Here is a 27,436-nt window from a genome sequence, read left to right on the forward strand (position 1 = left end):
TGTGTACGAGGGGTGTGTACGAGGGGTGTGTACGACGGGTGTGTACGACGGGTGTGTACGAGGGGTGTGTACGAGGGGTGTGTACGACGGGTGTGTACGAGGGGTGTGTACGACGGGTGTGTACTTCCTGTGTTCTATTTGACTTCCTCTCCCTTTCATGTTGTTTTTTTGCTGTGACATCACAGGATTAGTAAAGTTGTATTATCATCTTATTTGATCTTAAAGTGGAAGATTTGAAACCTTGTCGTTTATTTTCCAAAATGAATCCTGAGTCCGTTGGAGTTGATGAGATTCTCTTTGATTTCATTGACCTGGTGAACATCGTGCAGCCTGCGGAGCCAGGCTTTTATTTTGAAATGATGGTTCAAAACCGGAGCGCACCGAATTGCTGTTGCTGTGTTTTTACTTTGAAAATACATGAACAATGAGCGTACGGTGGCCCGGTGGGCTCACCAGCCGCATTTCTACTTTGAATGTCAAAGAGCGCTGTGGACGCAGGCACACGCCGTCCACTTGAGATGGACCCCTGACCCTGTTTTGGATCAGGACCCACCAGTTGAGAACCACCGACTGTATAAATGATGTCGGTACCCACAAAGGGTCTTAGAATGTTATCCAGTATACACGCAAAACATATTGGTAAATGATCTTTATAGTTGTTTTATACGTCATATACTGCATCATTTGTTACATGAGCTGATATTGAAAGTAGAGTTTTCATTCCAAGCAGAGCAGCTGACGTGGCCCCTGCTCTGACGTACAAGCTGTGGTGTGATCAATACTGCAGTTCAAGCAAAACAACGATCCAACTTTTAGGATCCAAAGCCAAGGTCACCTCGCTGGTTCCCGCCAAGTCTCTGTTCTTCTGTTGTTCCAAAACAATCGAAATGCTTCTGGTGCCTCTGCCCAACGTGGCGAGCGTTGCCAGGGGCGACCGATGGCTCTGAGCCCACAGGCCCCTCAGAGGCAACAGCCTCTTCTCAAGGGGCTGGAGCTCTGATGTTCTCCCCCTGCTCACAGGGGGTTCCATGTAACGTCAGTCAGGACCCCCACCCAAAACATGGGGTTTCCTCCGTGTAACGTCAGTAAGGACCCCCACCCAAAACATACACAACATCATGGTGTGACAGGTGACGTATGGAGCAGGTCCTGGGCGCGTCGTGGTTGAATGCTGCCCCCGGAGGAAGCACGAGCCAGGATGGTTCAATGCAGAGAAACAATTTCACCAGCACCACCCAAAGTGTGTGTGTGTGTGTGTGTGTGTGTGTGTGTGTGATTCTTCTTCTAGAAGGTCTTCGGGAGGCGGTCTCTAGAGGATCTTGATAAGATGGTTTTCAGAAGGTCTTCAGAAGGAATCTTAGAACATCTATAGAAGGTCTTCAGAAGGTGGTCTCCTCGTCCCCTCCTCCATACCAGGGGGTCAGCTGGACCAGGTGGGGTCTGGGGCTGCAGGCGGGCTGCTCGGGACCAGGCCCGGACGCAGACCCAGAACAAGAAGCCCCGGATGCCAGCGAGCTCAGAGACCCTGTGTCCGACCCAGACCCCTCGTAGGCGTAGATCCTCAGGCAGTCGAACGGCGGGGCGTAGGGGTCCCGGTCGGCCTCGTCCAGCCGGTCCAGGATGAACTGCCTGAAGACCTCATCCTCGGGTCCGATGACGTGGGACTGTCGCAGGGACATGCGGATGCTGGCTGCCACCTCCGCCCGCCGCAGCCTCCGCTCCTTTTTTCTCCTTGGGTGGTGGCGTAGGGGGGCGGCCACGGTGGGCGGGGGCAGGGCAGAGCAGTCCGGGTTGTACCCCGCGGACCCGGGTTCGGTGTAGCGTAGCACCTTCTGCGACAGCCCCGACTCGCTCTGCTTCGACTCGCTGGCCCCCCCTGCCTTGGGCTTCCGTCGGCGCTGCCTCCTCAGCAGCAGCGTCAAGATGGACAGAGCTGGGGACACAAGTCGGCGGAGGGCGTTAGGCAACCGGGCAACAAACACAGATAATCAAGGAGGGTTAGGGTTAAGAGCGTTGCAATGCACAAGCGGATTGAAGGATTATTGGGGTTGGTTATATCTTCTTTGCAAGGGTGGAAGGTTACCGTGAGTAACCATGGTTTTGAAGTGAGCCATTTCATTTTTAGACGGCTTTTTTGAAGCAATTATCCAACTCTTTATTCCACCGCAACACCTCAAAATGTTCCTTCAAGTGTATTATACAAGTCAATTTTTCCGCCGCTCCTTTTCCGAGAGTTAAGAAAAACCCAAACAAAACAAAATATTCGGCTGTGAAGTGACCGTCTCAGTTTCCAACCCACGCAAAGACGGACGGAGAGGGAGAAATGACTTCCCAGGACGACTTGACTTGAGAAATGACTTCCCTCTTAGGATTCCGATGCGGAATGTTAAGCAATGTTAAGCGTCCGCAGCCGCGCGTCCGCAGCCGCGCGTCCGGAGCCGCGCGTCTGGAGCGCTGCAGCGCTGTTTTGTCGTCCTGTGGATGGAGGAGCGTCAGCGTCATTAATCTTTCATGTGGCGGGCGGAGGGAGGATGCGGGGCGGCCGGGGGTCACGGCTCGGAGCCCGGAGCCGTCCCCACAGCGACCCAGCCCCGTCCGTCCCGTGGTCAGCACCGCCGGCATCGCTGTTGTGCAGCAGCACTTTACTTGAGAGCTGGTGTTAACGGCTTGAGGGATCGAATCGTGGAAATTAAATTTGTTATTGACAAAGCCGTCCTACAGTCGGCTGGGAATTGTTAAATACTTGCCGAGACGATGCAAAGTGGTGGAGCTCAGACTAAACACAAGGAAAAGATGGTTTTATTACAACAACAAATCAGAGATTTGGGTTTACGTCAAGATATTTTCATACGTGCTATCACCATGTACTGAATATGGACAAAGAACTCAGGTATTAAACAATTTCTTTCATGAGTCTGTGGTGGAAAAAACCTGCATTGGAACTGAGCACTGAGTAAATACGTTTATATAAAGTGAATTGATGATATTCATGCTGAAATTCACATTTTTGCGTTAATGTGGCAGCATTTCTGAAATTGGCTTCAACTTTTCCTGAAATTGTGATGAAAACATGATTGTAAAAGAATCATGAGATTGTAGAAGAAAATGCGTTTTTAAATTTGGGCGGACCGATAAAGGATGAAATTCAATCATTTTGCATTGTTTTTGTTGCAACATTCCTGAAGTTGGCAGAAAAATGTTTCGAAATTGACTCTAAATTTCCCTTCAATTTGGGCGGAAAGGTGATTGCAGAAAGACGCATTGAAGGTTCACAGATATTCTGGGAGACCGATAATTTCAGAAATATAGCAGCTGAATTATTTAAATTGATTGAATTGAATTGAGTTGAATTGATTTCTGAAAGATCTTCAACACAGTTGAAGTTGCGGTTGGACACTTGTTATTAAGCATCGTCACATAGAAATGAAAGGATTTGGTGGAGCCCTGGTTCCCACTCACCGGCGACCAGGGCCAGGCAGAGCAGGGCTCCCAGCAGGATCTGGTGGCTGGTGTCCAGGGCCAGGGTCAGGGCCCGGGTGGAGCCGCCCGCGGGACACCGGCCGTCGGGCTGGCAGCTGCACACGCTGACGGTGAGGGTGGAGGTGCTGGAGAGCGGAGGCGTGCCGCTGTCCGCCACCACCACCGGCAGCAGGTAGCGGCTGCGGTCCTTCCTGGTGAAGGTGCTCCGGCGGGACACCACGCCCGCAGTGTTGTCTGGGTGGGGGAGGGGGAGTGGAGGAAGAAGGTGGAGAAGGTGGAGTCAGAGTCAAAGGAGAATATGCCCTACGTCGCCCGCCTCTTGTGTCGAGGAGGAGGTAAAGGTGGAGTCAGGGTTTACAAACAACAGGACGACCACCACCCTCTGAAGGGTGGAGGAGAAAGTGGCAGTGGAGTCAGGGTTTAAAGACAAAACCCTCTCCATCCCCCTCTTGAGGGTGGAGGAGAAGGTGGAGGTGGAGTCAGGGTTTAAAGACAAAACCCCCTCCATCACCCTCTCGAGGGTGGAGTCATGGTGAAAGACCAAGAGCCATCCATGACCCTCTCGAGGGTGGAGGAGAAGGTGGAGGTGAAGTCAGGGGTTTAAAACAACACACCCACCATCACCCTCTCTGGGTGGAGGAGAAGGTGGAGTCAGAGTGAAAAACAAAACATCCTCTGTCACACCCTTCTTGTGTTGAGGAGGAGGTGAAGGTGGAGTCAGGGTTTAAAGACAAAACCCCCTCCATCACCCCCTCAAGGGTGGAGGAGGAGGTGGAGCTTGGAGTCAGGGTTTGAAGACAAAACCCCCCCAATCACCCTCTCGAGGGTAGAGGAGAGGGTGCAGGTGGAGTCAGGGTTCAAGACAAAAAGCCGTCCAACACCCTCTCTAGGGTGGAGGAGGAGGTGGAGTCAGGGTTAAAAACAAAACCTCTGGAGAAGGACAAGAAGAAGGTGGTGTCTGGGGTAAAAACAAAACGTTCTCCGTCGCCCCCTCTGGGTTGGAGAAGAGAGTAGAGTCAGGGTTAAGAAAAAAATGTCCTCCGTCAACCCCTCTAGGGTGGAGGAGAAGGTGGGGTCAGGGTTAAAACACATAACACGTAGTAATGAAAAGTTCAGCTCTTTATGGGAGATTCATCCCTTGGCGGTCGACTCGGTAAAAGACGTTTGTTGTCATCTCCGACTCGTTAATGGTTTGATTCAGTCGGTGCAACGAGGATTTAGGGGAAATGATTAATTTGGTGGAATGTGAATGAGTCACTTCAAAAGAGCAGAATCATCAACAAGAGTCAATATTTTTCTTGTTGGGCAGACTAAGGAATGAGTCATTTCAAAGATTTATTTCAAAGAACCAATAGTTTGCGAGTCTTGCATCAATAAAAATGCTCTTTTTTTTAAGAATCGTGTCTCCACTCGCAGGGAGCCGAGTCTCCAAAAGGAGCAAAACCTCTCATTGTCTGTGACTCTCTGCTCTTTCTGTCGGGAGTCGAGAGTCGGTTCAGCCTCAGAGTTCCTGGCTGCAGTTACCGAGTCTAGACGGACGACTCCCTTGGCGGAGCCACTCCAGACTCCAGATCAGTTTTGAAGATTTGCTCGAGACGACCGGATAGCTCGTCGTGCTGCAGAGTGGTCAGTCTCTCGACAGTAAAGCGATCCAGTTATAAATGACGCGAACCAACATTTCACTGAGACCCGGGTTAAAATGTATCTAAATTATCCTTTGAGAGAACACTGGGTGGCCGGTACGTTGGCGCGGGGGGTATTTTTAGACTCTAATCTTTCCAAAAGTTCCAGGTGGAGCTGCCAAGCGGGAGATGAACCGTGAAGCAAAGAGAAGCCGCCGGGCCGGTGGAGCTGCACCTGCATCACGATGGAGAAACCACGGAACAAACGTTGTTTCTCCCGTCAAACCGTGTCCAGGGACGTATGGTGATGCAGCCACCTGACGTCAGGATCACGCAGGGGCTGCGTCTTTGGGATAGTTTGAATAAAAGTTGATCGCCAGGGACCATTCTCCTCCTCTTCACTTAAACAAGACTCTGTTGGACAAAAGTGATGATTATGGCCTCATTTTCCCCAATAAATATTATGTACTGTCAGACATCTGCCACTATGACAAACCCCAACTTGGCTTTATATTGTATATCATTTTTATAATCAATTACTACAACGTTATTGTCTAATATTGGTGATATAACATCACGTATTTGATCATTAATGGTTGTGTAGATTCAAAATATGCACAAATGTCATTGTTTCCAAATCATTATTAACAAGGTATTATCTTAACTTATCGTTATAATATATCAACAATATTGCTTAGAAAATTAATTCCAGATCTTATTTCCCTGTTTTTTCCCCAAAGAATGAATATATCTTATCTTATTTGTAATAAATTGTATTGTATTTACTTATATTATCTTAAGTAAGTAAACCGCATCCCAAATGCCTCGTCTTAAAAAAAAAATTCCAGATTTCTTTCCAAAAGTGTTATCTTATATTATATTATATTATATTATATTATATTATATTATATTATATATTATCTTATGTTTGTGCTGCATCTCATATGACAACAATATCTCTTAGAACAGAAGAAGTGATATTTTTACTTTTTCCTGAATTCCCGTCCCCCGGTGGGTGAACTTTGAGTCTTCATATATAATATATGATATTATCTTATTTTTGTGGAAGTGTAGAGTGGTTTTGGCACCATCCGCAGGTGGGGCGAGCCAGCACTGGCCACAGGAAGGGGACGCAGCTGCAGGAGATTGTTTTCATGAGTTGTTTAAAGTCTTATGTTAAAAAGTTGCAACATGTTATTTAGTTCACTCTCTGTCACACTACAAACTTCATCTGGAAGCATTCCTGTCCATTGACGGATCAACCATCAGACTTTTCTTCCCCAAACGTGGAATGCAGGACCGGGACATGATGAAATAAATAAAACCAGAGACGGGAGACAGACACCCGAAAAAAATGTGAACGTGACGGTGGAGTGAAAAATTGGATGGACGGAGTAAACATTTAGCAACGATGGCAGAGAAGACAGCGACGCTGCTTCCTGTTCAGGAATGTTCCTCCTTCCTGTCTGATCTGAAGGTCACTCCAAGCGGGACGACCTAACGAGGCCACGGAGCCCAAATATCAGAGGCAGAGCTGAGCGTTCGGTTGCCACGGTGACGGCAAACAAAAGAAACAAAAGCCAACCGGCACAGAGTTCTTCCATGGACTTTCAGTAGGGAAACTACATTTTACTAATTAAATTTAACATTCTTTTTTGGCTTTTGTCGGATGGATTAGAGGCCGTTTTAATGTCGATCCAATTTTCTTGGTACCAAAAAAAAACCGATTGATTTATTTTCCTTTTAAATAGGATGTGTCTAAGTGGACTCTCGTGGGATAAATACATTTTCCAAATGGAAGTTTGGGTTTTTAATAGAAAAGAGTACTTCTTCTCAAATGCCGCATGGAATTAAGGCCTTTTCACACAGTCCCATTTTTTCACACAAAACAAAATATGTGCGTCCTTTTCTTTAATGAAATCCTTGTTTTTATTGTGTTTTTTTCACACATTAAGATGTTTTGCCATCTTTTCACTCAGAGAAAAAGTGTATTTGACTCCGTATTGAAAAATCCATATTTGTTATTTGTTTTTTTTGCATCTTCTGTTCTAACGGAAGTTTTATATTCCCTGCTGGGATCAGGGCAAATACAATCGATGTGCAGAGTTTGAGTGTGTAAAAAATAATCATTTTGTTTTCGGATTTCACAAGAACAAATTGTGTTTTGGTGTGAAAAAGCCTTTACTATGGGATGTCCTTCAGCGGATGAGGAGAACCTCCTCCACCCAGTGAGAAGGTGCAGAACTGAACCTTGGTTGTCTCTGATGGTGAAGTTTGGGTTGATGTGCTTCTCTGGGACCATGGAGAAGTACAGCTGGTTTCCTTCCAGCGGCGCGTCCGCGTCCACGGCGCTCAGCGTCTGGATCACCTGACAACCGCAAACTTTTAGTCACCAACAAGGAGAAAAAAAGTTTTTTCTTTTGACATTTCATTGTTTCAACTTCTCCGGGGGGTGGAAAATGTCGTCCTAAAATCTGCAGGCACAAAAAATATACTTGTAAATTCAAGTCGATTCATCTTTTTTCATAAATATCAAAGGTAATACAAATAATCACTGACCTTATTGCGCAAACATGAGAAAATCCTACAAACTGCAAAAACAATAATTTGAGTCTTTCGCCACGAGTTAAGAAAATATTCAAGTTTGCTCTTTCCAAACTATGTATTTCATGGTGATTTGAGGGAAAAGAGCCATTATGCAGGTACGAGACGCCCTGCCCAAAATGTGAATTCAAAAACACCAACAACAACTTGCCGATACTCCATTTTACACACAATACCTTTGAATCGAATTTGGAGTCGGGAGCGTCCAAAGTGGATTCCACATCTGCCGTGTTTAGTCTGTTTGAGTGGAGCCTGCTGCGCAGCCCCCCGTGGTGCCAATGCAGCCGACACCAAAACACCTGCTCCACCACCGTGTGGAGGGGTGTTGTCAGGCCGGCTGCAAGAGAACCCCGTGCACTTCCACCCAGCCCTGACTCCACTCCACTGCAGGAAGGTATCCCAACACGCTATGTGTTATGGGATGTAGGTGGCCATTTGTTGATATGGGTGCTGGCAAAGTGACATGTTTGGGAGGAACGCCAACGGAGTTACCGCCAGTGTCACCAAGCTGGATGTTTAAGGGCACCACCTGTTTGACCGTCAGCAGCACAGCTCCATGCTCCCTTTGCTCGGCTGATTTCCCTGATTTCTATTCGCGCTGCAAATGGTTTGTTTACATTTTTCGCGCAATGTTTCTGAAAAACAAATCAAAGTCTTGTTGTTCCGTTTCCAGCCCGGCTCCGCCCCCTACACGGCAATCAGAAAATGTCTCTTTGTGCAGTTGTTGCCATAGCAGCCTGTCCTGGTCGCTAATCAGAGAAATCACCACCTGTCGTCCGCCGCTTCACAGCGGGAACCTCCAGCGAGACACCGTGAGGCTCACAGCTACAAGCGTGAGCGGCACCGCCTCGCTTTTACAGCAAAGTAACAGCAGCAACTAGTGCATGGGCTCTCACTGGCCATTGTACTCCTCTACACCCCTCCTCTAGCTCAGAAAAGAACAGCGCCTGACACAAACTCATTACCCACAATGCAATCTGTTTTAGTGACAGGCCCTACTTCTCATAACACAGTGTGAAACCCAATCAGACCAAATAGAAAACCAACCAAAATGATGGATTTCGCTCTGATTCCCACGAGGCAAACAGACTAATGAAGTGACTAACTGACTAAACATACACTACGCTGCACATCCCCCAAACAAACATGGCCGCCTGAGTCACCCGGCACTAAAAGAAGAGTCACTGCAGCTCATATTATACAGCTTCTTATGTGGTTTTATGCAGGATATTTATCATTCCAGCCTCCGTGCAGGAGTCATGGCGGCTGCAAGGCCGACGCGTAGATCAGGAACACGGGCGTGTCGTAATAAATGTGGGTGAATGGTGATAAATCATCATAAATGTTAATAACTGGTAATAAAGTGCACCTCTCCGGCCGGCGTGCCCTCACAGATGAACGGGTGGTATTCTGCAGCGAGTCGCGGAGCGTTGTCGTTCACGTCAAGAACTTTGATGAAGACGGAGACGGACGAGGACAAGAAGCCCGGCTCTGTGGGACGCAGAGAAAGAGTATATACGGTGTATACATGAATATAATACTGTAGTAACACTGTAGTCAATGGAATAATACTGTGATAACACTGTAGTCAATGGAATAATACTGTGATAACACTGTAGTCAATGGAATAATACTGTGATAACACTGTAGTCAATGGAATAATACTGTAATAACAATGTAGTCAGTGTATTAATACTGTAATAACACTGTATTCAATGTATTAATACTGTAATAACACTGCAGTCAATGTGTTTATACTGTAATAACACTGTATTTAATGTAATAATACTGTAATAACACTGTAGTCAATGTATTAATACTGTAATAACACTGTATTTAATGTAATAATACTGCAATTACACTGAAGTCAATGTAATAATACTGTGATAACACTGTAGTCAATGTAATACTGTGAATAGTCAATGTAATAATACTGTAATAACACTGTAGATGCTGGATAACACTATAGTTAGCAAGCCCTGATCTACCATATGGGCAATCTGAGCAGTTACCCAGGGGCCCCTGAGCGTGAAAAGGCGCCGCACGATGGGAAAATAGTTATGCGAGCTCCACAGAAACATCACACTAAGCTTGAGCCGTTCTATTTATCTTGATAGTAACACAATCAGAATGAAATAAAAGTTGCTGTGGGGTGGGTGAGGTCGGGACCAATTAGGGTGGAGGGTGCAATTTGCTTCCCTGTTCCTCCAAATAAAACCAATGGAATCATTGCTTTTTTACTCCATTTCCTTATTGAACGAAACAAAAAACACCATGCAAGATGTAAATACTGTCTCAGTCACTCTCTATCCCGACATGACAAATTCATTGTATATATAAATGTGTTGAATAAACCCATTCAAACTCTGTATCATCAGTGTGTCTGGGAAAATAGAGTGTTTCTTCATCTTGAATTAAGAGCCTGTATAACTTTAATACACCTTACGGTGATACTTGGACACACATCTTCAGCGATAGACCTGGGTTCTCAGGGTGTTTCGGGTCTTTAATCATCGGACACCCTCCACCAGGCAACCCAACCAGGGGCGATCAACCCCCCGGCTTGGGTACAAGTAGCGCGCACCACGGATCCCCCCTACGGATCCACAGCCACCGTGAGGCCTTTTCTGCGGCCTCAAGAATGTTCTTGGTGGCTCTCCTCAACTGCAGTCCTCTAATACCAAGGTGTTTGAACACTCTCTGGAGTGAATGACCTGCGAAACCTCTGCACCCGATCTCGACAGGCTCACAGTGGGCTTTCCAGGTGTTGCTCCGGCACTCACTGGTGAGCTCAGCATACTTAGCCCTCTTGCGCTCATTGGCCTCATCAATCCGGTCCTCCCATGGGACAGTCAGTTCTTGCAGGACCACTTGCTTGGTGGACTCTTGAGTTGCCTTCCCAGGTCAACTTGGAGCTGCCAGTCACGAGCGGTAGCGAGGAGCCCTCCTGAAGCGTTGGGCTGATGGTTTGCCTTCTACCCCGCTCTAACAAACGTGATTGACTGCTTCTGGGCAACCTGGGTCTTGCTGTTCTGTATCGCTGTGCAGATGGAATCCGCCAAGGATTTTAAAACTTGTTCATGGCGCCAGCGATACCTCCCCTCTCCTAACGCCTTTGGGCAGCAGCTCAGAATGTGCTCCATGGTGCCCCTCCTCTGGCTAACTTGCACTCAGGAGTGTCTGCCAGGCCCCAGGTGTGACAGTTGGCCGGACTCGGGAGAACGTCGTAGACTGACTGGATGAGAAACTTTGTGCGCAGAGGTTCAGCTCTCCAGAGCTCTGCCCAGGTGAGTTTGCGAGGGTCTGCATGCTCCCACCTAGTCCACGCCCCTTGCTTGGACATATCAACCATCTTGCACTTGCGTTCTTCCTCCACCTCTGCACGGATCTCGTCTTGGACCAGTTGGCGCTTCTCCTTTCCACAGGCACGGTCATAGCGTGGCTTTGGAAAGCTACCAAGGCCTGCCCTCCCCATTGCCACGGTTCCGACCAAGGTTTTGTGCCTCAGCCTTGCCTCCGCTCTGCTGATGGCTTCTTGTGCCTGCCACTTCCTCCCGGTCTTGACGAGAATTCCTGCCGAGGCCACCTTCGCATCTGCCGAATCCCTGTACATCATCACCTCTCTGGAACGGGTGACTTTGAACTCCTCTGTTAGTCGACTGAAAGGGGGGTGCAGCTTGGTGGAATGGCCATACAGGGTATTATCTAATTATATTATTATTATTATTATTATAATTAGAACAACAATTGTAATATAATATTAGAAATAATTGAAATATATGGTCTATATTCTAAATATTATTATTAATAATAATAATAATAATTATTATTATTATTATTATTATTACATTTAGTCATTGATCAGACGCTTTTATCCAAAGCGACTTACAATTGTTCAAACACCGACGGACGCAGCCATCAGGAGCAATTAGGGGTTAAGTGTCTTGCTCAAGGACACTACAGCATGCTAGCAGGAGGAGCCTGGGATTGAACCAGCAACCTTTAGATTACTAGACCACCAGCTCTACCGCCTGAGCTACCATCCCCAGCTGCTAGCAGATACAGAGGGAAACTTGATTATATACAATTATACAAAATATATCCATCATATAGTTATTATTTCACCAATTGCTTCATTTTCAGAAAGTACTCAATATTCTGTTATTTTTGAGGTTCTTCTGTTTTGACTTCCCGGTAAACATTTTGTGACGCGGTATTTTGTTATTATCATTGTTATTAGGACGGAGGGGGAGGAGATCGTTCTTACTGGTTTCCGTGGCAACGAGCGTCACGTTGTGCCCCTCCGCCGCCTCGCGGTCCAGAGGCTTGGAGAGGGCCAGCGTGCCGTTGGACGGGTCGATGCGGAACGCTCTGCCCTTATCGCTGCCTCTGTCGATGGAATATCTGAGAGAAAAACCAGCGAGGGAGGACACAAGGCGGCAGATGAGTTGGGTGAAGGTGCCTCATCCTCCTGCTTTTTGTTTATCAGCCGACAGGCGTCCAGCAGGGAGGCCGGGCCACCAGCTGCTAGCAGATACAGAGGGAAACTTGATGTAATATACATATCTTTAAAAGGGTATTTTTTAGTGGCCAGCGTTGTTTGGTTGCCTTGGAAATATACCGAAAAATGGAAAAGAACATTTGTAAAAAAAAAACAACGATTAGTCAGCAAAACAATAACTTCCACAACTTTAGGAAGCTCCGCATTCAACGCGTTGTTTCCAAAGTGTTTGGACCGCCCCGCCCCAAAGGACTCCTTTGTATTGAATCGTTCATATGGAAAACACAGAAGTTTAGGAGTCAAAAAGTTTGACTTGTTTTAAATGGCAAATGAGTTGTGTGTCAGTTTTGCGTATCAGCAAAATATTCACTGATTTAGACCTCAAAAAAACTGAGGATTGACGTAATTGTTTATGGAAAACACAGAAGTGACAGAATCAGTATTGGATTGTATAAGCAGTCAAAAAGTTTTTTGTGACATCGTCAAAGGTTGGATCGGTATGATTTTCACAGCTTTAAACCTCCTAAAAGACTTTTGATATTCAATAAACAATTTATATTGATTAATAATAAATGATTATGTATCTGGCAGACATGTGACTCAGTCTGTCTTATCCAAGTCACAAGTCATTTCTTTGAGCAAGTCAAGTCAAGTCACAGGCAGCAGCCTAACCCAGTGGCCGCTAGGGGCCACTAGGGGCCCCAGTGAGTAATAAATATCATGCTTCATTTCCCATCGGGGCACCGGCGATGTGTGATTTTTATTTATTTTAGATGTACACTGTTTTATTTTACTCTGTTCCTTAGTGAACGAAGTAAAAGAAGCACGGTGCGTAACGAACACTCTCTCATAGCCATCGGCTCCCGTCCGGCTCTCGTTGCTCACTTAAAGGAGCCGTTCAGAGCGACCGAGACATCCTTACCCAACACATAACTGCAGCCAGAACCAGTCAGCCCCCGCGACTGCTTCTTGGCCCACCCCTGTGCAACCTCATTTTAAAAAATCCTGGAATCACCCCTCCCAACCATGACAATGCCATTCCCAATATGCACTGGCATAATGAGTAACGTCACACCGACACTTGTAACGTTGAACATTATAATTTTCAATATTTAATGTATTATTTCAACTGAAAACCTGAAACGAACAAACAAGTCATTCGAGTCATCATGTCTCAAGGCAAGTCACATCGCAAGTTTTTAACGTCCAAGTCTCAAGTCATTTATTTTCTGTCAAGTCCAGTTGCAAGTCGTCAAAACATTGAAGTCAAAATGACTCAAGTCCACATCTCTGGTGTCTGGTATCCATCAACTCCTTTGATTCCCAAGTAAAACAGGACAAAAAACAGCCATTATTTGCAACTTTCATACACAACAAGCAACTCGGCGTGCTTTAAATTAATAGAACGGAATGAAATATAGCTGATAAAAAAATCAAACAAGCAAAATGCATTTAATAAAAATAAATTAATATCATGGTTCATTTCCAATGTGGATCATCAATCCAGCCTTGTTGTGGTTTAAAACTGTGAAAATCGTGCTATTAAATAATCAAACACTTTGACACAAAGGTGATTCACGATTTGAAACGAGTCAAACCTTTTAAACAACATTTATGATATAATCCTGATCCTTTCACGTCTGCCTTTTCAAAATAAGCGAAGGAGGAGGGAGGTGCATTTCACCAGGTTCATTCCCACTTCCCTTTTCCGAGCCCTTCAATTTACCAAGTCCACTGAGTTGACAACACACATGCACCGATGGAGAGGATCCAGAAAGAGCAGCGTTCGCCTCATCAGCGCTACTCCAACATCTCTGTTTACCCCAAATGGGACATGGAGGGGACGCTTCCACCGACATGAATCAGAGGTAGAGGCTGACTTAGTTTGACCTGAACTTCTTCTACCTTCCGTTTTCCCGCCACCGTCAGCTTCCCTTCAGCCGCCTCCTTTTCAGCGACGTGCCGCTCCTGCAGATGGCCACCAATTTGGATTCCACATGGACGCCGGCTCGCACGGCGCTTTATTACATTTCTACGTTGCTTTGTGATAATACCACGGTAGATAGAAAAAGACTGTGAGGTATGAAAAAATAAAAATAAAACATCATGATTTATTCAGCAGGGCTCATTTCACACTAAAGTAATATGAGATAAATATGACCATGTTCGGGGGGATCCGTGGAGATCAAGGGTAAAAAAATAAAAATGGATGCAATGCACCGAGCCGGTAACACTATTTGCAGTGGAATGATGTTTTTTTTTCCTCTGTTCCCCTGTGGAGGAAGCTGTCAGGAGATGTTCCACCCAAACCCCTGAATATATAACCAGTCATTACCACACCCGGCAACACATCGCTCCGAGGGCCGAAGCAAACCCTGCGTCAGGGCAGCGGAGCCTCTTCTCGACCATGACACTTTTTAAAGTTAAATAATCCCACGAACCTATACTGCTATGCCACCGTCCTGTTAACCACTAAAAATGTCACAAAATATCACAAACACATAGAATTGGGCTTAATATTATTATGGTCTACTCATTTTTAGACCCATGAACGACTTGTTCGGAGCGAACAAATCTTTAAATTCTGGAGGGGATTCTGGAGTCACTCCGTAAAAAAAGAAAATCTTCAACTCACAAACTGAAAATAATTAATGAACAAAATTAAAGGCGACCCATTGTGCTGAGGTCCCCAAAACTTATTTCAAAATTTTTTGGCTGAAAATACCACTAAGATTATGCATTCTAGCCATTCTAACATGCCTCTATATCCATCCTGTTCCTGAGGCCTCGAGTTCTGTGAGCCAATGGGGTTTGGGCATTGCTTCCGGGTTCCGTTGTGTTTCACTCCGTAAACCCTCACTAATTTTACCTCATCAGTCCACCAAAATCTGTTTCTAGCCTAAAATAAAATATGCGGTAGATAGAAAAGGGATTTTAGAAAGAAACACAGCAGAATTATTTTTTAGTACTTGTATTAACATCATCTGCACTTTCTTCACCAGCGGTTGTATTAAATCCTCTTTCTTTTAAAAGATTTGTGCTGGTCTGTGAAACCAACACAACACTTCCCATTCTCCAGCCGTGGGTGGAGCTACTCAGATGGAGGGCAGTTCTAATGCTATCGAGGGCCCTGGGAGGGAGGACGGGATCAAAAATCTCAACGGCTGGTTTTAGGAAACATTTTGTGAAACAGACAGCTCACAACAAACTGACCGACTCTTATTTCACAGTGTGTGTGTTGGTAGAACCACCAGAGGCACAAACGTATGTGAACCAACACTGAAAAATATATTTTTCATGACAGGTTCCCTTTAAGGTTGAAGGCGCAGAAAAACCTGAAGGAATTTGGCATAATTCTTATTGAATGTGACTGATTTTCTCGTTGCGTTCCAACAAGGTAAATATTTTGACAGAATGAAACGATTCCTGTGAAAATTCCGTTCATAACTCAGAGCTAAACACACTCCTCCTCCTCTCTGCAATTTGAATCTTGCAACACAAGAGCAAGCTTACATCATTTATGTATGTATTATAGGTTTTCATTTGAAAGAGCTCGTCAAGGGTTCCATGTCACGTCACCTGATGGGGTTGCTGGCGGTGTCGGCGTCCCTGGCACTGACGGAGCCCACCTCTATCCCCACCGCCGCGCTCTCTGGAATCTTCCACTCATAGGCAGGGGCCAGGAAGACCGGTGGCTCGTCCACGTCATCCACCACCACCCGCAGCGTGGTGCGGTCCCGGGACTCCTCCAGGCTCAGGAAGTGGAGGTCGACCTGGACATTGGCCGCCTCCACCGTCATGGCGAATCGACGCTTGGTCTCGTAGTCCAGAGGCTGTGGAGGGATGAGAAGTCAAAGACAAACACAGTAGGGATAGGTGTAGGGGTTAGAGGTTAGGGTTAGGGGTTAGGGTTGGGGTAGGGGTTAGAGGGAGGGGCAAGTTTAGGAGTAGGGGCTAGAGGGAGGGGTAGGGTTAGGAGTAGGGTTTAGAGGGAGGGGTAGGGTTAGGAGTAGGGGTTAGAGGGAGGGGTAGGGTTAGGAGTAGGGGATAGAGGGAGGGGTTAGGGTTAGTAGTAGGGGTTAGAGGGAGGGGTAGGATTAGGAGCTAGGGTTTAGAGGGAAGGGGAGGGATAGGGGTTAGGGGTTAGAGGGAGGGGTTAGGGTAAGGAGTAGGGGTTAGAGGGAGGGGTTAGGATTAGGAGCAGGGGTTAGAGGGAGGGGTAGGGTTAGGGGTTAGGGGTTAGGGGTTAGAGGGAGGGGTTAGGGTAAGGAGTAGGGGTTAGAGGGAGGGGTTAGGATTAGGAGCAGGGGTTAGAGGGAGGGGTAGGGTTAGGGGTTAGGAGTTAGGGGTTAGAGGGAGGGGTAGGGTTAGGGGTTAAGGGTTAGGGGTTAGAGGGAAGGGTAGGGTTAGGAGTAGGGGTTAGAGGGAGGGGTTAGGGTTAGGAGTAGGGGTTAGAGGGAGGGGAAGGATGAGGAGCAGGGGTTAGAGGAAGGGGTAGGGTTAGGGGTTAAGGGTTAGGGGTTAGAGGGAGGGGTAGGGTTAGGGGTTAAGGGTTAGGGGTTAGGGGTTAGAGGTTAGAGGGAGGGGTAGGGTTAGGAGAAGGGGTTAGAGGGAGGGGTAGGGTTAGGAGCAGCTGTTAGAGGGAGGGGTAGGGTTAGGGGTTAAGGGTTAGGGGTTAGAGGGAGGGGTAGGGTTAGGAGTAGGGGTTAGAGGGAGGGGTAGGGTTAGGAGCAGCGGTTAGAGGGAGGGGTAGGGTTAGGGGTTAAGGGTTAGGGGTTAGAGGGAGGGGTAGGGTTAGGAGTAGGGGTTAGAGGGAGGGGTAGGGTTAGGAGTAGGGGTTAGAGGGAGGGGTTGGGGTTAGGGGTAGAGGTTAGGGTAACGTCTAACCCATTCAAATTGACTGACTCAACCCTTCAAATATCTATAATGTTAAGGTTAGATATAGGGTTAGGGTTCCATTTCCATTAACAACACAGTATAAAAAAGTATAAATAAATCTGGATTCTTATCTATAAATATCAAAAGCAAACCAAAGCAAGAGCAACCATTGTATCCATTGAACCAATCAGACTGTGTCTAACATGTTAGACTCTGTTGTATTGTTACTATTTCTTGCTTTTAATACTATAAGTAGTTTTTAGAACAAGTACTTAGATAGTTTTACTCAAGTAGAAATGCCCACGTGGTTCTTTCACTTTTAATGAGTGAAAGTACCTCTAATTCCCCTCAGGGGAGGTCTGGTCATCTAGTTCTTGTGGCTTTATTTCTTTAGTTGAGTTTTTCCTCTGTTTTTTTAGTTTAGGGAGAAGTCATGGGTCCGATGGCCCACTGCACGGTTGGCCCAGGCCTCTCATTCCTTTTGTTTTTCATGGCCAGACTTCATTGTTCCTATTGTTTCCTCATTTTCAAGTAATTTTGTGTTTTGTTAAATAAGTTAATTTTCTGTTTATTCTAACTCTGTGTGGCGTCCTTTTAAGTATCTGCCGGCTATGTGGATGGGTGCTCGAGGCTCGCAGCCGGATGTGGTGTCTGGTCGGCTGTGGTGGGGTGGGCCTCATTCTTGCGCGGGGTCTGGCTCCGGGCCGGCGGCCCGGGTTGTGCGCCTGCAGCTGGGTCTTGTGCCTGCACATGAGGGTGGGTTGTATGCGTGCACCTCAGGGGTGCAGGGTCTCCTCCCGCTCTCTGGGACTGGGTAATGCTTCTTGGGGGCGGGCGTGGGGGTTGCTCCGCGGGCTTCCAGGCCTGGGGGTCTTCTGTGGCTGTAGGGCGGGCTGCTCGGAGGTTTCCTGCGGCCCTGGGGTGTCTAAGGGCTCTGGGGGGCGGGGGCTTTGGGGCCCTTTCTGCTGCTTGGAGGCGCCACAACATAAAACCGACCTTATACTTCAGAACCAATTGGGACAAGTCCTGTACACTCACCGGTGGACACCTCACACACACACACACACACACACACACACACACAGACACCCTCTTGGTTGCATCCCTCTCCCTTTATCCCTCATTTACTGCCATAATTATGACAAGCAGAGGCCACGTGACCAATTGCTGTTCCAGTTTTCCTGGACTTAATTAACTCGGTTTTGTTGATACATGTTGTCGTCCAATTTTTATGTTTTTCCATGTACATGTTGTTGTTTATTTCAATGTTTATGTTTTTCCATGTACATGTTGTTTGTTTCTATGTTTAAGTTTTTCCATGTACATGTTGTTTGTTTCAATGTTTATTTGTCTCACCTGTGGTGATTCCCCCTCTTGGAGTAGTGATCAGTTAAAACATGGTAAGATGGTTCTCCAAAGAGGTGGTTGGTGGTGGTTGTATAATTTTAAGCTGTGCTCTGCTCGTCCACAGCTCGTCACAGGACAGAGTTATTGCAGCAGTTGTTGATGATTAAAGAATGAATAAATAGTTTCATTGCAGGTTGACAAGTTGAACTCCACTGGCAACTAACTCTGTCCGAGATGCAATGGAACAAATACTCTGTGTTGTATGTCCAGCATGCTGACAGCACAGGTAAGAAATCAAAAAATAAAAAAAAGTAATAATAATATCTATCTGCCACTCTCTCACTGTCTGTAACAGTGAGCGAGTAATTTTAATTTTGAGAGTATTTGTACTTAAGTAACAGGTCTAAGACGTACTTCTTTCACCACTAGACAGTTCAATTAGTATACAAAAAATTGTATGACATACATGTGAATATAATATTATTATATTTTATATATATACTTATAAAATGTATTATGTAATATGTTTATACATACATATATTATATATTTTGTTTCATTTAATTTATTATATTTATTATAATTATTTATAACAAAATAATATTATTATATACTTTACTGTACTGTATGTAGCATACTGTACCGCATACTGTATCACTGTTCAGGGTTGTTCGTGATGCCGTATTGTTGCGCCGTACTGTTGTATACTGTGCTGTATTATCCCACAAACACTACCTCACTTTATTGACATGCCACTTTAATGCACATATCTGTATATACATAATTGCCTATTCCATATATATAAGCCTATTCCCTTTATCTATTACATTTAAGTAAGTATTCCACTTACTGTATTACGTTTTAGGAGTCAGTTAGTCGGTCTATTAGAAAGGAATTTTCTACTTTTTATTTTATTTTATTTTTGTACTTTTTCCTAGGACATATTGTGTGCTATCACCGGGTGCGTTGCATTACATTTCACTGCATATATGTATGGAAGTATGTATATGTATGTGACAAATAAAAATCTTGAATCTTGAATCTTGAATTTAATTTCATTTTATTTTATTGTATTTTATTTTATTCTATATATTTTTATTTTATTCTATTAGTATTCAACTTACTGTATTACGTTTTAGGAGTCAGTTAGTTGGTCTATTAGAAAGAAATATTTCGCTAGGAGATATTGTGTTTTTATCACCGGGTGCGTTGCATTACATTTCACTGCATATATGTATGAAAGTATGTATATGTATAAATATGTATATGTATGTGACGAATAAACCTCTTGAACTTCAACTTGAACTTGAACAAACAGGCAATTCATATCAGAGCAGCGTATTATTGGATGTACGCTCACAAATAACACTGGAAATTTGACCCTCTTGACATTTATACTGATTTTTATTGTAAGAAATCAAAAGATGCTTTGAGTAAAAAAAAATCTTTTGGAAGCGATGCTTTGCCAATTTGTGCCTCAAATTGATTATTATTACTATTCTGTGTTTGAGACTCGGAAAACGGATGAAAAGTCCAAGTCAATGAACCTCCCGCTGCGAGCGCCATGCTTTGTGTAACGCTGCAGCTCTGATTAAAAACCATGGAAACAGCACACGCTGCCCAAATTACTGACACTCTCAACCTGCCGCTGGCGCCCTTTCCCCAAAGAGTCCAAAGCAAAGAAAGAAAACAAAAAGAAAGAATCATGAAACCACCTCAAGCTGAAGGGCTCAAACTGGAAAGATCACGATTCCCAAATGACAAGAAACATTTTTATATGGATAAGGTTTGTCCGTCTACCATCTGTCTGTCTGTCAGTCTATCGTCTGTCTGTCTATCCATCTATTATCTATCATCTATCTACCTAGCTGTCTGTCTGTCTGTCTGTTTGTCTGTCTGTCTGTCTGTCTATCTATCTATCTATCTATCTATCCATCCATCCGCCCATCCATCTGTCTGTCTATCTATCTTTTTTGTATTTATTTAACCTGTGCTGTCAGCATGCTGGACATACAACACAGTATTTGTTCCATTGCATCTAGGACAGAGTTAGTTGCCAGTGGAGTTCAACTTGTCAACCTGCAATGAAACTATTTATTCATTCTTTAATCATCAACAACTGCTGCAATAACTCTGTCCTGTGACGAGCTGTGGACGAGCAGAGCACAGCTTAATATTAAACAACCACCACCAACCACCTCTTTGGAGAACCATCTTACCATGTTTTAACTGATCACTACTTCAAGAGGGGGAATCACCACAGGTGAGACAAATAAACATAGAAACAAACAACATGTACATGGAAAAACATAAACATAGAAACAAACAACATGTACACAAAAACATCAACATTGGACGACAACATGGATTAAAAACAGTGAATTCGTTTCCATGAAAACTGGAACTACTACTGGTCACGTGGCCTCTTCCTGTCATAGTTATGACAGCAAATGAGGGAGAAAAAGAGAATGATGCAACCAGGAGGCTGCTGGGGTGTGTGTGTGTGTGTGTGTGTGTGTCCACCAGTGAGTGTACATGACTTATCCCCATTGGTTCTGGTGTAGAAGGTCGGTATTATGTCATGGCGCCTCCAAGCAGCGGAAGTGGCCTTGAAGCCCCCCAAACTCCACAGACGCCGCACCCCAGGGGCCCACACATACAACCAACCCCCAGGTGCAGGCACAAGACGCAGCCACCGGCACAGAACCCAGGCCTCGGGCGCCAGGCACGGACCGCAGGTCTGGATCCTGGCCCCAGAGCGACAGACCGACACCCCCCCCCGAGCAGTCTGCCCCGCAGGCGAGCCGGCAGGACCCCCGTGCCCACCCACGCCCCGCACAAGGGGGAGGCCCGCCCCACCGCAGCCGACCAGTCGCCCTGCCTGGCGTGAGCGCCAAGTGCCCAAACACGTAGCGGCATGTGCCCAGCGCGGGGCACCTCCATGTCACCCCGTCGAGGGTGGGGTTGCGAGTCCTTCAGGCAAGTCGAACCTGAATCACTCGCACACCTCCTGCCCCGCAGACCCTGGTCCGGTGGAGTGTTGTTCGGAGTAGGATTGGTGTGCGAGTGTATGTGTTCTAAGCTAATGTGAGTGGGATTGTCTGTCTATCTATCCATCAATCTATCTACTGTATCTATGTAAAATTTGAAAAAATCACATTGAATCTGGGAAATATCCCCAACACGTACAACTGTTCTTATGGTGACTACAGCTGTTGTTATGGTGACTACAGCTGTTGTTATGGTGACTAAAGCTGTTCTTATGGTGACTACAGCTGTTCTCATGGTGACGACAGCTGTTGTTATGGTGACTACAGCTGTTGTTATGGTGACTACAGCTGTTGTTATGGTGACTAAAGCTGTTGTTATGGTGACTACAGCTGTTCTTATGGTGACGACAGCTGTTCTTATGGTGACTACAGCTGTTCTCATGGTGACTAAAGCTGTTCTTATGGTGACGACAGCTGTTCTTATGGTGACTACAGCTGTTGTTATGGTGACGACAGCTGGTCTTATGGTGACAACAGCTGTTCTTATGGTGACGACAGCTGTTCTTATGGTGACGACAGCTGTTCTTATGGTGACTACAGCTGTTGTTATGGTGACTACAGCTGTTGTTATGGTGACTACAGCTGTTGTTATGGTGACTACAGCTGTTCTCATGGTGACGACAGCTGTTGTTATGGTGACTACAGCTGTTGTTATGGTGACTACAGCTGTTGTTATGGTGACTAAAGCTGTTGTTATGGTGACTACAGCTGTTCTTATGGTGACGACAGCTGTTCTTATGGTGACTACAGCTGTTCTCATGGTGACTAAAGCTGTTCTTATGGTGACGACAGCTGTTCTTATGGTGACTACAGCTGTTGTTATGGTGACGACAGCTGGTCTTATGGTGACAACAGCTGTTCTTATGGTGACGACAGCTGACTCCTGATGCAGACGCGCATATGATTCATTCATAGCGAGAAAATATTTTGAATGAGTGACGTCTGGAGTCACTCCAGCAAAAGAGTTGATCTTCGACTCATTAGCTCAAAATAATTTCCGAGGACTAAATGAAAGTCCAAGGCAAAAAAGCCAAAGGGGTTTGGTATGATTCAAATTGAATGTGACTGATTTAAGCTCTGATGATTCTTGTGGGAGTTGTTGTGGTGAAGTAGCGGAACACGACTGAACCAAATCAACCAGAGGCTGCACAAATGCAACGACTGAGTCCAGCCTTTTATTCTACTGATGCTCCTCACTTTCAGAGTGAAGCTTGTTCTGACGAACACAGAGCTGCTGTTCTGCTGGGATTCATCAACTACATCGACTAGTGCAGCCTTGCAATTTGGATCTTGCAACACAAGCGCAAGTTTCCATAATTTATGTTTTTTGAGTGGGACTGCAAACGTTTTCACGGCACACTAGCGGTCAGGAGAACAATGGTGTAGGACAACAGAATACAGACCTTGACCAGCAGGACCACGCCTTCCTGCGTGGCGGGGTCTGTGTGGATGCTGAAGGTGGCGCTCTCCTCCAGGTCCTGCAGGCTGTAGTTCATCCGGGCGTTGACGCCCACGTCCCCGTCCTCGGCCCGGATCCGTCCCACCGTGGTGCCCACTGCCGCGTTTTCGGGGACGGCGAAGGTGTACTGGTCTGCGGGACAAACAGCACCAGACAGTAAACACCAGCATGTTGCCACAGCATTGAAACACCTGTCGGGAGTTACGGTAAAGAATGTCCTCTGGGGTTTGAAGGCCGTTATACGGTGATAACCAGCACACGGTACTGTCAGGGGGACTGTGGAGAGGCTTTTCAGGATGAAAACTCACTCAATTCAGTGTCTGTTCATTCATTCAATTTATTACATTGCCAAAGCAAATGGAAATTCAAAATTAATAAATAAATTATATATATATATATATATATATATATATATATAACATTTATTTATTTATTTTGAATTTCCACTGAATTTTCACATATATAAGTGAAGACGTTTTCAAACTCCATCTTTCGGAGTCTGACGCTCACTTAAAAGTGAATTATTATTATTATACTGTAGGAAACACTTCCTTTTAGTCGTAAACACACACAACCCCAGACAGTAAATATACCTTCAATTGAAAACTAAATAGTTTTGAGTGTGTATTTACAATATTCCTCATCTTGTTAAGATTTCCTATTTTATTGTCAGTGTACATATCTCACATGACACTGGATCATCGTCTGGTAGAAGTGAAATACTGTTGGTTTCCCAGGAATAATAATAAATGACAATTCATTGATATCATTTCTGTGCACAGACGCAGCCGCAGCGCAACAGAAATGCTGTTTAATCCCATCTCAAAACAAATGATGTTCGGAGAGTAAGCCGCCCGGCGGGGGTGTGAGGGTGTCGGTGGGGTCGGCCATGTCGATAAGAGGGTGGAGGGAGAACATTGTGGTGGAGGGTCGATCTGAGCGACGCCGAGATAAGTTGTAGCCACGGCAACATAATCCTCGGCCCCAAACTCTAATAAGAAGATAAGGAAATGTGATTGTGTCTCCGAGCGACTGCACTGGATGAGTGCCGGGGGGGGGCGCGAGCAGCCAGATGCTCACCCCCCACATCCCCCCACGACGCCCCACACCCCCCCACAACCCCCCACGACCCCCCACAACCCCCCACGACCCCCCACATCCCCCCAAGACCCCCCACAACCCCCCACGACCCCCCACGACCCCCCACATCCCCCCAAGACCCCCCACAACCCCCCACATGATATAATGCAGTGGTGCTGTTTTGTGACATAACACGGTCTCGTGCCAGAGTTAGTATCCGATGAAAATGTTAAATATATATAAATATATATATATATATATATATATATATATATATACAAACCTCAAGATAATCAGTAATTACAAATAGATATAAAAACCTACAAATTTAAGAAATCTGTGAAATAAACCTATAAAATACACAATGCATAGGTAAAAAATGGGCAATAAATATGAACCTAAAAATAAAAAAATAGATCAAATAGAAATTCCAAAAGAATCTTGAAAAAAATATTCAATACACAATTATTATTTGAAAAAAAATGAACGTAAAAAATAACCCATAATCAAGACAAGTTGCCCATGTACAATGAACATCATTAACGTTAATGATATTCATAATAATTGAATAATAAACAACCCGATTCACATTCTGACAGTTACGCAATTTAGCATAAATGTATATTATTATAGAATAGAACAGACACTGGAGCAGCCAGAAAACAACCCCCAAGTGATAAAATGCAGTGGTGCTGTTTTGTGACACAACAAGGTGTGGTGGCAGAGTTTTGTGACTGCCACAGGACATGTTTGGGTGTGGAGATCCCTCTGCGTTCACGGTTTCCACTACTCATCCCTTGCTTTTTTTTCCTCATTTGTGTGGGATTGATTTCCTCCCCGGGCGTTGGTTCGGGAGAGGGTTGTAGGTTCTGTTCCCAAAGGTCATGACAAATGTCCATTCAAGTAAAGCGACTAAATCCATCCAGCAGCAGCAGCAGTAGCAGCAGCAGCAGCAGCAGCAGCAGCAGCAGCAGCAGCAGCAGCAGCAGCAGCAGCAGCAGCAGCAGCAGCAGCAGCAGCAGCAGCAGCAGCAGCAGCAGCAGCAGCAGCAGCAGCAGCAGCAGCAGCAGCAGCAGCAGCAGCAGCAGCAGCAGCAGCAGCAGCAGCAGCAGCGCACATGCACACATGCAAACAAATCCATGTTGTTGTTCTTCCGCCTCTCTCTCTCTCTGTCTCCGTCTGTCTGTCTCTCACTCTCTCTGTCTCTCTCTCTCTCTGTCTCTCTCTCTCTCTGTCTCTCTCTCTGTCTCTCTCTCTCTCTGTCTCTCACTCTCTCTGTCTCTCTCTCTCTCTGTCTCTCTCTCCAGGCCGAATCATGAGGACAGTGCACAGGCAGAATGTATCTGTCATCCAACTGTTCCCACTCAGCTGTAAACAGTCAACCCCACGGTCGCCTCACGGTCAGATTGTAAGGATCTGCATGGATGGATCTCAGCGGCCTCCATCGGCCGGGTGGAGAAGCAGGCCTCCACGAGGAGGTCGCTCTGGATACCAAGGTCGTAGCTACAGCTGATCGTCCCCAACAGGATCCGGGCTGGATACTGGCTTTATCAGCGTGATACCCACGGATAGCAACGGCTTGACTACTCACAGTCCTAGTCCTACTCTTCCTCCTAGTCCTAGTCCTACTCCTACTCCTAATCCTAGTCATACTCTTACTCCTAGTCCTATTCTTAGTCCTAGTCCTAGTCCTGCTCTTACTCTTAGTCCTACTCCTAGTGCTCGTTCTAGTCCTACTCCTAGCGCTCGTTCTAGTCCTACTCTTACTCTTAGTCCTAGTCCTACTCTTAGTCCTACTCCTAGTGCTTGTTCTAGTCCTAGTCCTACTCTTACTCCTAGTCATAGTGCTTATTCTAGTCCTAGTCCTACTCTTAGTCCTAGTTCTAGTCCTAGTGCTAGTCCTAGTCCTACACTTACTCCCAGCCTTACTCTTAAACCTAGTCCTAGTGCTAGTCCTAGTCTTACTCTTAGTCCCCCTCTTACTCCTAGTCTTACTTCTAGTCTTACTCTTAAACATAGTCCCAGTCTTACTTATGGCCTAGTCCTAGTGCTAGTCCTAGTCTTACTCTTAGTCCCCCTCTTACTACAACTCTTACTTCTAGTCTTACTCTTAAACATAGTCCTACTTATGTCCTCGTCCTAGTGTTAGTCCCAGTCATACTCTTACTCCCCCCCTTACTCCTACTCTTACTCCTAGTCTGACTCCTAAACCTAGTCCGAGGCTTACTCTTAGTCCAAATCCTACTCTTATTTCAAGTCCTACTCTTACACTAACTCTTACGCCTGCTCCGAGTCATACACTTACTTCAAGCCCTACTCTTACACTTACTCTTACTCCAAGTCCTTCTCTTACTCTTACTCCTAGTCGTATTGCTACTCTTAAACTTACTCTTACTCCTAGTCTTACTATTACTCCTAGTCCTAATCCTACTCTTATTCAAAGTCCTACTCTTACACTTACACTTACTCCTACTCTTACTATTACTCCTACTCCTAGTCCTACTCTTACTTCAAGTCCTACCCTGACACTTGCTTTTACTTCTACTCCTACTTACTCTTACTAACTCTTACTCTTAGTCGACTTACTCTTAGTCCTACTTACTCCTACTCCTACTTACTCTTAGTCCTACTTACTCTTACAGTACTCTTACTCCTTCTCCTCCACCTAGTCCACCTGTCTCTCTCTCCATTTCCCCCCAGACCTCTCCCTTTATCTCCCCTGCTCTCTCTCCATCCACCTATTTAAAGGGACAGTGCACATCGAGGTGGAGGTGAGATTTGCTCAATGAGCGTCAGGTCATTGTTACGAACACTGTTCTGAGCATTGCAGCTGTCGTGTAAACACCTGAACCCGGATGATTCGTGTATTCGTTTGCTTGCTCGTTTCTTTATGTATTCATCCATTCATTCATTGCACAAGTTGTATATGTGGTTATTCACTCGTTTACCAAACCCCCGTTTAAGCCCCAGTTTGAGCCCCAGAGTGTCGGCCTCACGGTGCTGGAAGGTGGGTCCGTTGTCGTTGACGTCGCTGAGGTTGATGGTGACGGTGGTGGTGGAGGAGAAGCCTCCGCTCTGCCCCAGCATGTCCTTCACCTGCACCACCACCAGGTACTGCTCCCGGGCCTCGCGGTCCATGTTGGGCCATGACGTCACGATGATGCCTGCACGGAGGACACGTTTGCGTATTGTTGTAGTTATAGTAGAGATGTTCTTTAGGGAGGGACTGGATGAGAAGCTGAAGAACAGGGCGGTGACGTCAGTGTGAGCCCAGGCTGCCATGAAAGCAGGGGAACAGCTCAAGTCAAAGCCAAAATTTAGAAGCAACGTAAAGATAAAATCCTATAATTCACCGTGATTAAACAAAATCAATTTACAAAACAAAACAAAATAGGCAAGAAAAATATACGCTAAA

The 27,436-nt window shown here is 45.7% G+C and overlaps 1 protein-coding gene across 1 annotated transcript in view; it reads right to left on the minus strand.

Annotated features, from left to right (window-relative positions):
- Positions 1 to 751: 751 nt before the first annotated feature.
- cdh19 (cadherin 19, type 2) overlaps positions 752 to 27,436 on the minus strand; it is a gene marked incomplete at its 5' end in the record, with an annotated part of 32,532 nt that continues 5,847 nt past the window's right edge. The window contains 8 exons of the mRNA XM_080020037.1: positions 752 to 1,933; positions 3,460 to 3,714; positions 7,353 to 7,470; positions 9,076 to 9,197; positions 11,974 to 12,110; positions 15,787 to 16,040; positions 22,886 to 23,073; positions 27,018 to 27,185. Of these exons, the coding sequence (XP_079876163.1) occupies positions 1,380 to 1,933; positions 3,460 to 3,714; positions 7,353 to 7,470; positions 9,076 to 9,197; positions 11,974 to 12,110; positions 15,787 to 16,040; positions 22,886 to 23,073; positions 27,018 to 27,185 (1,796 nt within the window). The 3' untranslated portion in view covers positions 752 to 1,379. The remainder of the gene's footprint in view (positions 1,934 to 3,459; positions 3,715 to 7,352; positions 7,471 to 9,075; positions 9,198 to 11,973; positions 12,111 to 15,786; positions 16,041 to 22,885; positions 23,074 to 27,017; positions 27,186 to 27,436) is intronic.

This window comes from Zeus faber (genome assembly GCF_960531495.2).
Source record: "Zeus faber genome assembly, chromosome: 19".
Taxonomy (NCBI): Eukaryota; Metazoa; Chordata; class Actinopteri; order Zeiformes; family Zeidae; genus Zeus; species Zeus faber.